We start from the raw sequence: 17,336 nt of genomic DNA on the forward strand, positions 1-17,336 counted from the left end.
CCAGAAAATGGAGAACCTCTCTAGTACTGCCTGAAAGACACCCTTCAGATTTCATACAGAAGCTGCTCAGTGAAGTCCCTAGTACATGAAACATGACTCTCCTTTGTTTAGGTATAAGGTTTGGAGGTCAAATAACAATATCAGACTTCTATTTGCACAATCACAACTGACCACCTTGAAAACAGTCTTGTCCATAGCACACAGGACAAAATAAAGAATATTGAATATTGAATTTGAATATTGAGAGAATTGAAATATTGGGAGAATGAGAATATTGAATCCTGTGAGACAGGACTTCTCAGAAAAGAGGTGCTGTGGAACTCTTTTTTACTTGTATGCTTCTTATCTACTTTTGCACTGTTAATGGTTGGAAGCCCACTTTTGAAAAACCAGGTGGAAGCCCAGAACAGGGCTGTGCAAGCTTATTTAATGCTCAATCTCACTTCCTGTGGAAGATGACATCAGTAATGTGCTTGAAATTAAATATCTTGAGAACTGTGTAGAACATAATTTTCCTCCCAACTCAAGCTCTAGCTATGTTGTCTAGTCTGCTTAAGACTAGGCCCATCCATTGCTTGATTAATTGAAACCTGCATCACATATTTGAGTATTATGTCATGGACATAACTTCCTCAGGTCAGAAGAAAACTCCAGTGCCAGACAGCTAAGACCTCCAAGCAAAACACAATTTTAAACTCTTCATAACTGCATTCTTGCAGCGACAGCAGCATAGCTGGTTGCAGCTTAACCTAGTCAAAAACCTGGGAGAAATGCTTCTGCTGACCACATGACAGGCTGCAGCATGGAAAACCTCAACAAGGTGCCTGGTCCAGAATAGGATAGCTTTTTTGACAGCAGTCTGCATTTAGGGTAGGTTATGTTGACTGTCAAACCACTTTCTTGAGAGAGAGAAAAGAAGAAAGAAAACTTTTTAAAAATAATTGTGTTGAGAGAGAGTTGGCTGTGATTCTTCCCTTTATTTTCCAAGAGAGAAAAATAAAGATGTTTCACTTCAGTATTCAGTAGACAGTATTAATCAAAACACTGGGAAGACTACATGCAGATCCCAGTAGTAAAAAAAAAAAAAAAAAAGTCTTTCACTGAATTTACTAATTTTACAAGGAAAAAAAGTTTTTCCATCTTCTGTAAATTAAAAGACTTGGTATGCTAGGTCTCTCACATGCAAAACCATGCTTTCAAAAGTATAATGCTAGGCCATCCTACAAATACAGTCCAGTATCAGCTGCCTTGGGAAAGAACTAGATACCAAGCCCTTGTATATTTAGCTTAAAAAAAAACATTTATTTTTTAGATCAAAATTTATAATTAAGCCTGTCTTGTCCATTCAAGTGGGTACTGCTTTAACTGCGCTCCTCTAATCTGTATTTCACTGCAGTTACCAGTATAACAAGTGTCAAATATTTCATCAACTTTTAAGAATGTTGTTTCCATAAATGAACAAGAACATCTTAAAAACAGAACAGAGTCAATCTAACAGGAAGACATTTAGCTTTTGAAGAAAACTGGTTTAGTTATCTTCAGGGTTTTTTGGAATTATAAAATGGCTTTCATGTTTCCCTTTCATATTACTATAGCAATGAGAAAGTAGGGCATATGTCTGCGCTGTTCATTTTACTGACTGCAAACCTAACAGCTGCAAGATATATAGTAGTGACCAAATATGATTTTATCTTGTGCTAAAACTTATGGCAATAATAATTTAAGACACAGAACTTTTTAACTTCTTCAAAGGAAAATCACTGAACACTTGTGCATATAGGTCTTACTTAAAATATTTAAAAGATTGTCACTTTAAAGTGAGACAGTAATTAATATAACAAGATCATCTGCAGTAACACTGACGGGAGACTTGAATGAGTAATAATAAATGCAAGGTTCATGGAACCTGCAGACTGGGAAACCACTCTTTTCCAGCATCTTCTCTTGTTCTAGATGAATATGAAATTTTAAGTTCATTTTTCTACCTTGTATCTGTGAAAAAAAATTATCAAAGAATTAACTAGCACAGCAAGAACCACACTACTTGATCTCCTTCCTTTTCTCAGAGATGGTGAGACACAAAATGGAAAAGACAGTGGGACTTGGAACAATCCTAATGTCTGCCAGTACTGGAGAAATAATGGAAGCTTTGTTCCATCACCCAAGAGAAAGAAGTACTAAAAGACATTTTTCCAAAGAACTCTGAAATGAGTATATACTTAATGAGAACTGAAAGCCTTAGCAACAACTGCTCAATGTTGCCATGCCATACCACCTAAGAAATCTTATTTTTCAGGCTTCCTCTTGATTCCGAAACTGGTAGGAGAAAAAGTTCACATAAAAGATATTTACTCAGGAGGTCAGAGAAAAAAATTCAAATTGTATCAGATTACTTGCATCAAGATTTCTCTGCCATGGGCAACAGGGCTCCAAATACTGTGCATAACTATCAAATATATAGCCTGTACACTGAACACCTCATGGTCCTAGAACATTTTTTGTAGTCAAGATAGAGGGACACACATCATATCTGGTGCAAGATATTTAAAGAGGAGACTGTAGCTTCAGAAAACATTACACAAAATGCATTAAAAGTAAGCATAAGTTACATCTGTAGGACCTGTCTTGGCTAAATCAATCTCAAATAAGGAAAAAACCCCTCTCTTTCAAAATTAACCAAAAACTTCATAAGCAAATCCAGGTTGGAAAATGCAATGCACAATAGGGAAGTGAAGGTAATGTCCTTAAATGTTCTTTTGTTTCCAAGAAGAAAGGTTTAATGACTCTCAGATAATCAGTACAGAAGTTAAATTTTATCCAGGAATGCTTCTGAACTGCACCAAATTAAAGAGAGAGAAGACTGAGGGACAGAAATAGGATTACCACTCAAATCTAAAGTGTACCTCTCTCCAACATTCCTTACTGCAGTCTATGTAAATATACATGTGAGCTGCCTTTACTTACTGACTTATTGTTCAGCACCTAAGAACTGAGCACATCGTTCTCTCCACCATACAAACCCACAGGATGCTGTAAACCCCATGAGCACCCAGGTATACAATAAAACCTGTCTGGATCTATTCCCTCTGAGGGAGGGTCATGACAGCTTCAAAACCAGTAGGGTTTGACAAGCAGTTCTGGCCACTGCAACATGTTTTGTCAGCAGCGCTACTGACACCCAGCTATATGCCATATAGCAAAGACTCTCTGGGTGCACTCAAAAATGTTTTATATTTACATTTAACTCTTTGCACATACCATATTGTATATAAACAGACATTCTAAAAAAAAGATGCGCTTTGAAGTAAAAATAAAAAAACTCTCTGGAAATGAGGCTGGAAACCCACTTAAGATTCTTCCATGTATCCCTTCTGCTATTCACCAGTGCATGTTTCAGAGCAGTGCTGTGAATGCCTGAAAGAGTGGGACTCTCTTAATCATGACTGGGATTCTTCTGGGATCTTCATCTAAGACTTGGACGAAAACATTATTAGGATTGCAGCACCCACAGAGTAAATAGAAGTGATGAACTGCATTATCAATATACATTGCCATTAGTACTGGATGTAAAGGGAATGCTTCAGTAGACAAAAGAACAAATAAACAGGTAAACAACTATTTGACAATTTAATTCAGCAGGCATTCAGCAGGAGTTGCAACATCAGGATGAAGGCAGAGTGGATGTCAGAATAAGGATTTTGTATATTCTCCAGATCAGTTAAAGCACTGCATTTTGAAACCAGTAGTTACAAATATGATTTCATACATCATCTAGTTCTAATCACAGCATCTTTATTCATAAATACTGATTCAAAAGGTATTTTAATTATTTGACAGAACTAATTGAAACATTTGAAGGAAGGCCAAGAAGGAAAAAAACAGAGACTTAAAGCTGGAAAAAATATGCTAGGCTCTGATTCCAGTTTCAGCCACTTGCAGTAGAGATTTTTGACTATGAGATCAATTTCTATATACTTCCTTGTGACAGAAAATCTCCTTTTACATTTAAAATAGCAATATTCTAGATACTTTAAAAATGCAGGGTAATAATTTCCAGCTTTCAATAAGTATTCATAAAACCTCCATGAATACCACCATGCTTTAACAGAGTATTTTGTTTCCAATCATTGCGAACTGATGTATTTCCAAAAGCTTGTAATGAAAGTCTCTGGAAAGGATCACAACTTTTCATTACGATCTGTATATCTTTAATGCCCTTAGTGTAGATTTTTCTGCTACACTGTTTGTAAAGTTACTGCTATTCCAGCTATGTGGTTAGAAACAGTCAAGGATTTTCTGCACATCAAATTAATTTCTTAGATAACAAGTTTTACAAAAGCAGCAACTCAGCACAATATCCTTTCTGGTTAAACAGAGGAACAAACTAACTAAACAAACAAACAAAAACCAGAAAAAAAACACTAAAACCAAACCAACTGAGTCTAGATAAAAGCTTACCATTTATTAGGCAGGGTTTATTAGGAGGCAATCCTGGCATTCTCTACAGCAAAAATTGGAAGATTACATAACAAAGGATTTACTAAGTGATTATGGGCACTGAACAGATGTCCTTCATAATACTGAAGCTAATTATATTGATAAATGACCGAGCACAAAAATGAAAATAAGTTATTGTAACCCTATGCGTACTTTTTGTACAATTTTTTTGTCTTTTTAGTCTTCTCCTAGCATTAACCAAAGAACAGGTCATCAGTTCAGCAATAGTTATTGAAGTCAATACAACTACACAGAAAACAGAATTTACGAATAAACACTTAAAACATATAATGAGGCAATGTTGCCCTTTTAAAATGTCATAATCTGTTGGTCAGATAATGATACAAACATCTGAGAAGAAACATGAAGAACATCAGACTAGAAAATAGTAACAAAAATGTTCCAGAGAACTAGGTTTTCTGAAATAAAATGTACCTTTGAGCCATCCAAACTGATTATCCTGTAGACATTTCTTGTGCTGTCATAGAAGTAGGACACAGTAACAGCATGCTTGCTGGTGGGAACCCAGTTCTTCTTAGTGTTTGGGTCAATCTGGAAGACATGAGCTCGGGTGCTGAAGATGGGTTGTTCCCTAAAGGACAGAGAGAAGAAATCATTAATCTAATTTGTACATACTATCTTTGCACACAAGCTGCCATTTGTGCCCATTTGGATGTACACAAGTTACTCTGCATGATAAACCTTGTCTCTTCTGAGTGTGTTGCTGCATAGAGCAGGAAAGTTTGTTAATATATATATGCAAGCAAAATGCACGTCTTCTTAGGCAAAAATCAGCTGTGGAGTCAGATAAACGCATCTCTAATAGAGACAGCATCTATTAGACATCTCTAATAGAGACTCAGCATTATCCCATCATCTCCCCAGATCTTCACTGCCCACCTATCCCTTTAAACTAAATGGCATTAATGCATGTGTAACTTCTCTCACTACATTGCACACTGCAGAATGTGCATAACTTCAAGTATAGTTCTCCAAAACCTTCTAATACTCTGATTATTCTCATCAATTTTTAGACTACAATCTGGATCTGAACTGGTTGATTCAATGCAATTACTTTAAAAATAGTATTAGTTAAAGGCAGGAACACGTGTTGTGAATCCTTCATTCTTTGGAGCTTTACACCTGAAGGTATTTATAACAACACTAAATAACGTAAAAAATACATTTTAAATTGTAAATTGCTTAGCAAATAAAATTATATGAGGTAGAAAAACCTTTATTATAATTTAGAATTTACAGCTTTTTTTCCCCCATGACCACTACCAGGTATGCAGCATTGCACAGAAATCTAAAACCATTTTACTATCACTAACATAGTGATAAGATGACCTTCTACAACAGAGTGACTGTATCAGTGGACAGGGGAGGGCTGTGGAAGTCAGTTATCTGCACTTCTGTAAAGCCTTTGACACAGTCCCCTACAACATACTTCTGTAACATACTTCTCTCTAGACTGGAAGAGATGGATTCAGTGGATGGACAGTTTGGTGGGTAAGGATATCCTGGCTGGTGTCCAGGACTGTCACATCTAGAGGCTCAGAGTCCCAATGGACATCAGTGGTATGTTCATCAGTGACACAGAGAATGGGACTGATTGCACCCTCAGCAAGTTTGCACTTGACACCAAGCTGGCACAGCTGAAGTATGGCATGCCATCCAGAAGATGAGCTCTAGGTGAGGACCCATGGGAATCTCATGAGGTCTGACAAGACCAAGTGCAAGATGCTGCACCTGTGTCAGAGCAGCCCCGGTACCAGCCCAGGCTGGGGGATGGACAGATCACAGCAGCTCTGCCCAGAGGGGCTTGGGGGTGCTGGTGAGAGGCTGGACATGACCCAGCCATGGGCACTCCCAGCCCAGAGAGCCAAACGTGTCCTGGGCTGCATCCAGAGCAGTGTGGGCAGCAGGGCCAGGGAGGGGATTCTGCCCCTCTGCTCTTCTGAGACCCCACCTGCAGGGCTGCATCAGCTCTGGGGTCCCAGCACAGGAAGGACCTGAACCTGCTGGAGTGAGTCCAGGGAGGCCACAAGGATGGTGAGAGGGCTGGAGCACCTCTCCTATCAGGAAAGGCTGAGAAAGTTGAAATTGTCCAGCCTGGAGAAGAGAAGGCTCTGGGGAGACTTCATAGCAGCCTCTCAGTACCTAACGGGGGGCTACTGGTGGTAGTGGGACTTTTTTACCAGGGCATGCAGTAATAGGACAAAGGGTGATGGCTTCAGACTGAAAGAGGACAGGTTTAAATAAGACATTATAAGGAAATTCTTTACTATGAAGATGGTGAAACACTGGAAGAGGTTGCCCAGAGGAGATGTAGCTCTTCCATCCCCGGAAATGTTCAGGGCCAGGCTGGACTGGGCATTGAGCAACCTGGTCTAGTGCAAGGCATCCCTGCCCAGGTAGGCAGGTTGGAAGTATCTTTAATGTACTTTCCAATTCAAACTAATCTAGGATACTGTAGCTGTCAGTTTAAATTTAGCTACATTTTAATGACAAATGAATCAATTTGTCTGTATTCTAAGAAATGCTGCCAATTCCAAAGACAGTAAGTAGCAGGACTTTAGGATGAATTTAACATTTTAGGTATTTTGAATCTCATTTTCAGAGTGTGAAAAAACACACCCTTTGACCTGCCCTCATTTTCTTTTCAGAGGTATGTTTTAAACACTTTTTTTTCCCCAAATAAAAGAAAGTGTAAAAAAACCCACAGAATTTTGGGTACTTAAAGGGGTTTAATTTGGCCTCACTAAAAAGGATTCCATGTGATCTCTGAAATAGCTCCATTGCTTGGCAGGAAGAGCAACTTTCAGTAGTAGAATTGTATTACTCAGCTGGGAGTCAAGATTCCTTGAAGTTCACCAGATGACAGATATGGTGTTCTCCCTATGCTGGGTGTTGGATGAAATGACAGAAGCATGAAGAACAAATCAGAGACAGCAAAACAGAGTTTCAGTAAAAGACAAAGAAGGAAGGGAAGCCAAGGGGATCTATGCACATGCTAGTTCTCCACAGAAATGTACCCTCATCACCAATTCATCTTTTCCTTGTAAATCACCAGCCTATAGGAGGTTGCATAGCTGTTTTCCTCATCCAAATTTCTTGCACACAAATGTTACGCAAAGGTGGTGAAAAGGCTTTTATAGACCTTTTCTTTAAGAGAAAAAATAAATTCTTTTTGCTCTTTTCAATGTCTACAGTTACTTCTTCAATCATACTGAAACTTTAGTTGTCTTCAATATTAGATCTATTTTGTAATTTACCTCCCAGTTAAGCATATGCCAGCATCAAGGGATGCATATTAATATAATTCACCAGCTCTTTAACCCTGGAAAATTAAAGAGCCCATCAAAAAATATGGAAACAATCTTAGTAACCTGACAATTGTTTTGATAGATATTGACACTGAAAGGAAACTACAAAGGCTCCAACCATGTTAATTAAAGACCAAAGAAGAACTGAATCCAAGATGTAGATGTGTGGTTAATGAATATACATTTGACCAGCACTGATGTTCAGTTCATTCCCACAGTTCACAGTACAGTATATCACGTACACATGGGACTTTCAACACACCAGAGGTTAGGATTTTAATATGTAAATGTAGGTGAGTACTATATGGCTGAAGTGTGTGTCAATGAAAGTCAACTGTTCAGCCCTGAGATGCTGCTCTCCAGCACTCCATTTTATCATCATAAAAATCTTCCACAGCCTAAATATCCTGAATTTGTTTGATGAGGAGGCCTGCATGTTCCTGCTGATTGATCAGCAATGCTGCTCAAGACAAACCAGAGCACTTTGCAGGGCAGAGTGTGGGTCTGGCATAGACAGAGTTAGGTATAGAACAGTATAAATGAAGCTTACTTCCACTTCTTTAATCACTTCTGATAAAACTAGAGTTACAGTCTTTTCTTTCTCTGTTTTAAGTATAGCTTTACTGAATGACAAGCTGTCTTTACTCCATGAAAAAAGCATAGCTCCCTTTGTTATATGAGTTGGATAAATCATGATTTTGCCAGATTACTGGGGTAATTAGAATTTTTTTCTGACAAAGACATTCAACTTCAGATGACTCTAGAATTAGACCAGTTTTGACATTTGACGATGAACATTTATAAAGATTATTTCTGCAACCTAATGGAAGTCATACACTATATGTCTACAGGATTAAATGTGCTATAGAACCAGTCACTGAGGCACCACTGAAGTCCTTCAAAGCTGCTGTAAAATTACATCATCTGTACTTTTCTGTAGCAACATACTATATAGAGCTACTTAAATTTTGGATTTCCTAAAATATCTGTGAACAAGCAACAGGTAACGTATAAAACATATAAAACTATTATAAATAAACTATAAAACATATAAAAATATTTGTAACTTCAGCCAATACATCTTTACATAAAGGTTTTGCTCTTCCGTTATCCACATAATCAAATGAAATAATATTAATTATAGGAATATTAGTTAAACAGGAAGATAGCTTCCTCTTTGCCTTCCTTGGTGGTCAAAAAATTAATTTTTTTTTTAAATTATAATACATATTTCTATGTATAAAAAATAAGCCCCCTATTTTTCACAGGGTCACAGAATAGGATGAGTTGGAAGGAATCCTCAAGGATCATTAAGTCCAGCTGTTGGCCCTGCATAGCACCATTCCCTTATTTTTGTCCATATGGAGTTGAGAAAGGAAGAACAGCTTTAAAGAAGAAAAATCAATCCTGTAAAAAAAACAAACTACCCTACCAGTTTCTTACTCTTCCCTCTCTTCTCTTCCCCTTTAAGCTTTCTCTTCTTTATCGTTCATTATCAGAAGGTATTCAGTACTCATTAAAGACATTAATAGGAACTAAGACAAGAACTCCTCACTAATTACAAAGCAATTCATTTTTCCAGAAATATACAGATGCTGAACAAAAAGAAAACAAACTAACAAGAATGCCATAGTAACACAGTTTGACTATTAGAAATGTCTGCTCAGGCATGGCAGAAACATTAAGGCTCATATCCTGCTGTTTTTTATTGCCTTAGGCTGTAACATTACAGTCAGTGGTCAAACAAAGACTAACAAGAAGTTAGTAGTAACAAGAAGTAAGTGCCAAGTCCTCCTGGACCCAAGATGAGTAAAGAAGCGTAAGAAATATCACATTAGTAGGCAGAGTCATATCAGGCTTTTCCATAATCCATATAAAATATATAAATATAAAAATTCATTCATTGATACATGATCGGCCCTAAGGTAAGCTTAGGAGTGTCATGGAGTTACTTTACCTTTAAGGGAGTTGGAGTTGCTGGGAAGTGCTTGGAGTCTTTTCTCCTGACCAATTATCGGTCATTGCTGAGAATTGACAGCAGTTTAGGCCATTGAAAAGTGGGATCAACTTGTGAACCCTACCTTAAAGTGTAAAACCAGAGCTCTCTGGGCTCTCTTTGTTTCTGGCTGTGGAGGGTGGCGGAGCTCCAGGCCTCCCGTCCCTGCCCAGGCCATGCGGCCGGGCGGGGATGGGGCCGGGCCTGCCCCGTCTCCCGGCCGGGAGATGGGGGGGGGCCTGGGGAAGGTTTTCCCCGGGCCGGGCCGAGCCGATCTCTGGCTCGGCTGCAGGTTTTGCTGTAACTAAATTCACTAGAAACTGCCGAGTGAAGAAGGAGAGAGGCTCTGAACCTGCAACAAGCAGACACAGCCACACTCTCCAGAGCAGCCATGAGGAACTTCCCATCGCAGATGGCTCCAGCTCCTGTTCGGCAGAGATCCCCAAACCATCTACAAAAGCCTGGGCAAGATTTTAACTCTTTCATTACCCAGATGAGACTTGCGGATTAATCTTTTTATCCAGAGAGAGAGAAAAAGAGTGATCAACATGAAAAGAGACTTTATAAACTACCAGTGACAGGAAAGAAAAGAAGCTTCAGAAAAGGTAGAGAATAAAGAAGATGCTTTAATTAAGCTGAAATATCTTTCTGTTAAAACTATGGAAATGGACAATAAGGTCTTGAAAACACTCCTTTAATTCATGATACAGTATCTAGAGAGGAATAAAGTGTTCAAAGTGTAAATTTGAGTAAAAAGTAGAGTAATTATGGTATAGTGAAGTGCTGGGAGATTTGAAGCCTTGAGAGGCAATGAGAAAACTGTTTTCTGGTGAAGCTCACAGAAACAGATGAAGAAGACTTTTTGCCTTTGAATAACTTATCCTTAAAAATGCTATCTCTAGACTCATGGCCCATACACACTTCAGAGTGATGTGAAAATGGGAGGAGTGGGCTCTAATAATAGCAGCTCTGAGCAGCTAACATTAGGGCAATGGAAAACTATAACAAAAATAGTTTTCTTGTGAGAAACTCCATAAATTAACAGGAAGAAACTTCTGTTTCTCTACAAAGACTGGTGAAAGACTGTAGCAAGAATTGGGACTGTTTTAACCATCAAAGTTCCAAAGTTTTTGTCTCTGTTGTCATGTGAACAAGGGAATAGTGGGTAGATAGGGGATGAAAAGGTTTTTCTGGAAGTTTATTCTGGTGTTCTTATTACTGTAGTTTGTCAATAAACTTTCTTTTTTTTCCTTTTAAGTTTTATGCCTGTTTTGCTCTTGTTCTAATCCATATCTCACAGCAAGAAATAAGTAATTTTCTTAGTTATTGGTTTAAAACCACGACAAGGAGATAAACCTGTTTACTAACAGCTGAATGAATAGTTTCCAATGACTTCCCATTTTGACAACACAGCCTTTACAAAGAAAAATGCAGACTGCTCAATATAGGAAACATGTTACACTAATCAAAGATTGGCTGAAAGAAGCTTAAGTTAGTATAAAAGGTTAGAAAGTACTGTCCTTGCTAATCCATAATTAATATATGCTGCTTCTTTAAAAAAAAAGAGTCTATTCTTTAACATCAGGTACGTCTACAGCACTAGTGGTAAAGACCTCTTTTTGCTTATTTCTTCCCTCACACTATTGTTTAACATGCCTCTAAAATTATCTTGAATGCCATAAAACCTATAATTTCTCAAGGCTGGGATTCCATTGTCTTAGTTACTCTGAAAACAATAATGCCACTGAAAAGAAAGTATGAACCTCTACAACATTTCTTGATGTTCTACTTGCCTGCCTTTATGAAAAAAACATATTAAAAATTAGATACAGCCCTCCCTTACTCCTTCATACTGGGCTAAATTGACAGTGTTTTGGCAAAGTTGCTGCACTGTGTAGGATGAGGTAATGAACTACCCTGTATGGACACAAGACCAGGCCAGGATTGCAGATGAAGACAAAAGAGGCATGGGTGATGACTCTTAAGCAAGAGCTGGAGCAAAGAGCTCCTCAGGTAGAAGCAGACAGCAGACACAGAAATAGGCTAATACTGAGTGTCTGTGGCTCAAGGAGGAACTGATTTTTGAAAAAATAGAAATCACCACTGGAACTGCCTGCCACCTGGAAGTTTTAAATTTCTGAGCAGAGGTATTTTCCTCAACCAGTAAGATGAAAAGGGAATGAATAAACTTGTGTGCTGGGTGCTCTTACTCAGCTCTGTTTTGACAGTGAAAATTCCATGAGATTTGCATCAATGTCTATTTCTCTAATACGGATCTTACAAACTCCAGTGCATTAACCAGACTTCCTTGCTTTGATGCACATGGAGTCCACATACAAGACTGTTTTCAAAACAAGTCCAACAAAATGTGCCTTGGAGATCTTTGCTTGTTGCAAACAGAGCAGTGTTTCATCCATCGGGTTTCACACACAGAGTTTCAGAGGAAGATGATGCCACATGCAGACACACAGGACAGTATCCCTGTGCTCAAAATGGGAGTGCAACCACACTCCAAGCTGCTTGGAGTGGTGGAGATGGGACAAAAAGTGTGCTGTCCTCATGCCATTACAGACCTGGGCACAGCAGACCCTGCCACATGGTAGACAGCATGCTCAGCACACAGGGTCCAGCAGTCCTGAGGACTGCAAAGCCCCACAGTAGGCATCACACATTTTGCAGGTGGTAATTTGGAATGGAATTCTGAGCTTCTATAATAGCTGTCATCCAAGGAAATTTCTTCCCAGGTCTGACAACATGAACACTGCACATGGTATCTAAGGCATTTGCTGATTATCCTCAGATTTAGGACAGGACAAAGACCTTTGTCTTTTTCCAAATGTCAGCATACTAATCCCACAGCTTTTTCCCGGTGTCCTGCTAGTCTTAAAAATATTCTCCCACAGCTTTTTACTGAAGCTGTAGCAAGCTTTTGTTACTCTAAGCAGCTTGAGAAGAGATTCCTGAAAAGAAATTAAAAGAGTGATTAAAAGTGCAGCTCTAGTCAAAACTAATTCATAAACTACAGCATCCAAGCACAGACAGTACTGTTTAAGGAGTCTGAATCAACAAGCTCCTCAAACAGTTCAAAGCAACAGGAAACCATAGAATTTTTCATGTTGATAAAAATACTCTGAGGTCTAATAAAAATTCTATACATTTCAGAGAAAGTATTGTATAACACTGGCTTCAATTGTATGGAAATGTTCTGAAACAATCTTTTTCTGGACAGGAAGTAACTAACAATACCATCTTGAAATTAAAATTGTAAAATTGAACAAACATACTTGGTGGACTTGTGTAATGACTTCAATTTCAGATTTTGCTTTTTGTCTTAAACACAACTTTCATATAAAGTGTACATATACAATAACAACTTTCATATGTAAAAACAAACTCTAAGAAAATAAAAAAGTAGAAGTTAGAATCAAGTAACCAAATCAAAATCTCTCCCATACTACAAATGTTTTATCTAGTTCTACACCTACATTCCTAGACCTGTTTTTGCTGTTACATTTTGGGTTTGAATCAGGTTTATTTTTTAAATCAGCAAATGTTTAGAAAGTTGCTATGAAAAAGCTTTTTTTCTGTATCAAAAATATACCTATATATAATATCAAACATACCTACCTGTTTACCTATAAAGTTCTAAATATTAGCTTTACAGACTGCACTCTGTAGCTACATAACACTGCACCGGCAGTGCCTTCAACCTTTTTTCTAAGCTATTTTGTTTCCATTTAAGAATCAGCTTTTAGTATTAGATATTTAAGCACTTAGGAGTTCGCATTACATCACAATTACCTGCCATAACATCAAATACCTGCCACTTTTAAGCATTTGAGGGGATAAAGATTACATAGAAAATTCCACTAAACCTGTTAGGTTAAGTAAAAATTACATTTACCTTACCCAGAAACATAATTATATATTGTCCATTACATTTTCAAGGACCTGAAGTTTTAGCCAATTTGTTTCAGCTCAAATTAGGATATTGCACAGTACTTAGAAAGACATAAGGAATAGGAAGTTAGTAAAAAAATAATTTAGTGATTACCAGAAATCTATTATCTTAAATCTATTCTACAATTCACAGGTATGCAATCCTATAAAATAGTCAGTTTGGGAAACAAATGGATGACTCTATCTGTACCAATCTCAACCAAATGCTCAGGAAGCCCACACACAGTACCTTCCAGACGAGGAAGGGCAAGGAAAGAGGTAGGGGAGTTTCATGCACTGTGAGACAGCCACTGACAGCGCTCAAAATGTATTGCCATCACATGAAATCCCAGGAGTTAGGATACCTTGGGAAATAAAGCTCTTGTTATTGAACAAGACATTCTCATTTCAAGACAAATGACAAAGTTTACCTAATCTCATTCCTCTTCCATCTGAGCTTCCCATTCATAAGGGACTCCTGAAGGAGCTTAGTAAACTTTAGAAGAGTAAGGACCTTTTTCCACAGCATAGATTTACATTTGGCTGTAGGACAGCACAGGCATTACAGTCTCACAAATTAGTAACATCAACAGCATGGAAGGTGGCAGAGTTGCAAAGATGAGGACACATCAGTGCCCAGTACTCAAAATTAAGGCTTTTACAGTAGAGCAAAGAAAAATTCCAACAAATCTCTTGAATTTTTGGTATAATGACAGTGAACATAGAGCTGTTTATACTAAAGATTAATACTATTAATACATAACCTGTAGGTTTATGTATAGGGCAGTGTTAAACTGATTTAAAAAAAAAACAAAAAAACACTGGATTTGCTTTTACTTCTTTTACTTCTGCAGTTCTCTGTGTGTGTTTTAAATGCCTGTTCTCCAATGCCCCCATATGCTGCTCAAGTTCAGCAGGTAGGCAACCAGCTGAAGTTTTGCAGGAAACATTCAAAGCAATAATTTATCACTGATGGTGAAAGTTATTCCCATAGCTGAATGACGGTCCATCTCTCTAAGGTTTTCCTTTTTTTATCCTTCCACACAACCTTGAAAAGACCATTTTCATAGCAGGAATCAAGGAAGAGTTCTGGGAATCAAATGAGATAATAGAAATCGTATTATCAAGTACTCAGTTTTATATTCATAAAGTTCTCACTTCAGTTTAGTAACTTATTCAAGGTATACAGGTATCTTCAGATTTTTTCTAGGTACATAAGTGATTATTCCTCTAAATTGTGCAAGTAAGCTGACAGAGGTATCTCTGAAAAAATGTTTACCTTAAATTTATTTTCATTACAAAATTGGATAGAACTAACCACTAGCTTTTAATGACATAAGAGCAGCTAAACTATGTTACGTTGAATTTTAGAATATTTATCTATAGTGAAAATACTAAAAAAAATGATAGTAAAAAGTTATATTTTTTTCTTTAATTTTGCTCTGTTCAAAGATTCTTGTCAAGAAGTCAAGAAAGGAGTTCTTCTGTCTTTAGAACTAGACAATTAATTTTAAGATGTACAGCTATTTTCCACATCTAGTCACTAAAAGCATTTATCAGAATCCAATAAAAAAACCCAACTTAGTGTCAGGTTCTAGTATATGAACAAAGAATCCTGAAATGACAGTGTCATGAGACATTTCTGAAAGAAGTCTAGATATTAACATTCCTACAAACAGCCCTTACATGCAGTAAGCTAAACAATGCTGCATCTGGAACAAGAAATAACCAGGCAATGAATATCTAAAAATATTTGTTTCTCTCCATTCTACAGCAAGGAAATCCAACTTAGCCACACTCACAACACAAGCAGAAAAGAGAAGAAAGCAGAAGGGAAGAAATACCATTATTCATGTTTGTTAGCAAAATAAGTTTAGAAAGGCCTAAAAGCAATCCACAATCAGGCTTTCTTGTTAGTTCCCCTAGTTCCTTGATACTCTCTTTACAGAGACAATTTTTCCTTTGCAATCTTCATCTAAAATCTCCCAGCAATGGAGTTCTGACAATCAGACTACTCTTACAGAACTCATGCAAATATTTTAAGGGAGAATATTAAGTGGTTTAACTGCTTAGTTTGAATTTCTACTGTTATTTCACACAGTACTTTAATAGAAAGTCATGCCAAAATTAAGTTATAGTTTGCTGTGTTCCTGCACCACCAATTTTCTGGAGCTTAAATGAATATATTTTCTAGACATGGTCTTCAGGATCAATATCTATAGTCTTCAGAACCATTACAAGAACTACAATTTTAAGGGGAAAAAAAACACAGAAGAGGAAAAAAAAAAATAAAGAAACCCCTTACACCAGCAGCACAAGCACTGTTCTCCCAATAATAGAAGCAGAGAGAACAAGAGCACAAAGTTGCTTTGGGATCCAGAGACACTGCTAGTGAGGCAGGAGTTCACATACTGCTTAACAAGCAGGCCCAGCAGCACTCTTCTTTTCAGGGGCATGGAGAAGGACAGAGAAAATGAGGAGGAAGGGTTGAGATGGGACATAATTTTCAGTCTCTGCAATCTCAAGAATGCAAGCCTATTCATGACTGGCATGTTTTCCTTTTCACATTTCACAAACACCCTCAAATTAATTTATGGATTCTTTAAGAGCTAAAGTTCAGTAGTTTCCTTTGCAAAACAATGTTCAGCTTGTGATGGGGGCTGTTTATGCCACTCACAAATAACTAATTAGACCAATTCTCACCCAGGTGAAATTTAAGCCAGACTTCACGGAGTCACTTAGGTGCTCTTGCTGAGTCACAGATAGGTAGAAACAGCACCTTGCAAGGTCTTTGATGTTAATCATAGTGGTTGGTGGGATTTAAGGGTCATAAGACAACAGTGGCAGAAATGCCACCCAGAGCAGCAGATTCAGAAAATTGACAGACTGAAGCTCTGTGCTTTGTCTTGACATAAAAGCATAACACTGTCTGTAAATCAACACCCTCTGTTCTAAAGTTTGGTTAGATCAATTTAGTAGCTTAAAAATAAAATCCTTCAGCAGCACTGACAGCAAGTGCCACCATGCACATGTAGTGCAGTATGAAAGAAGTGAGAATAGAGGGATGGCTTTAGGACATGAAGCTATATGCAGTAAGAGTGGCAATCCCACATTATCTGAAATTCCATAAAATATAGCAGAGTTCAATAAACAATGTAAACACAGTATTTTCTGATTTGATATTCAGTGTGATTTTGCATGCTCCATCAAGTCTCATCATTTCATATGACAAGAATATCTGTTCTGATGGCTGTATTTCATAACTATGGAGCAAAGTGGCAAAGCTAGGGCTTTTGACAATAGACTGATGAGAATTCTGAAACATAGAAAATAATAGAAGAAATACAAAATCACAGAATCAAGTCATCATGTGTTTCCATTGAGATAAACAGCAATTATATGGTAAATAGTGATATAGTTTAAAAATGAGTCTAACTGCTGTTTTTCCAATCATCTTTGACTTTGAGAGACAACGCTAAAATAATAATAATCATAATTAATCATAATTTTGTTATTATTAGGACTAGATGTCTTGACAATTTGTTAACAGAAAAACCAAGGAATACATACCTTCC

The 17,336-nt window shown here is 37.5% G+C and overlaps 1 protein-coding gene across 5 annotated transcripts in view; it reads right to left on the reverse strand.

Moving 5' to 3' along the window:
* Nucleotides 1–17,336, reverse strand: part of HOMER1 (homer scaffold protein 1) — an 88,724-nt gene that overhangs the window by 58,300 nt on the left and 13,088 nt on the right. For 3 of the 5 annotated variants that reach the window (XM_086869755.1, XM_086869756.1, XM_086869753.1), the window contains exon 2: nt 4,933–5,089. Coding sequence is in view for 2 of the 5 variants with exons in the window: in XM_086869753.1 (XP_086725879.1) it covers nt 4,933–5,089 (157 nt within the window). In the remaining 3 variants the exon portion in view is untranslated. Of the gene's footprint in view, nt 1–4,932; nt 5,090–9,783; nt 16,053–17,336 lie in introns of those variants that run through there. The other 2 variants (XM_086869752.1, XM_086869754.1) reach the window with 2 other exon arrangements.

The sequence above is a fragment of the Cyanistes caeruleus genome, chromosome Z (genome assembly GCF_971803275.1).
Source record: "Cyanistes caeruleus chromosome Z, bCyaCae1.hap1.1, whole genome shotgun sequence".
Taxonomy (NCBI): Eukaryota; Metazoa; Chordata; class Aves; order Passeriformes; family Paridae; genus Cyanistes; species Cyanistes caeruleus.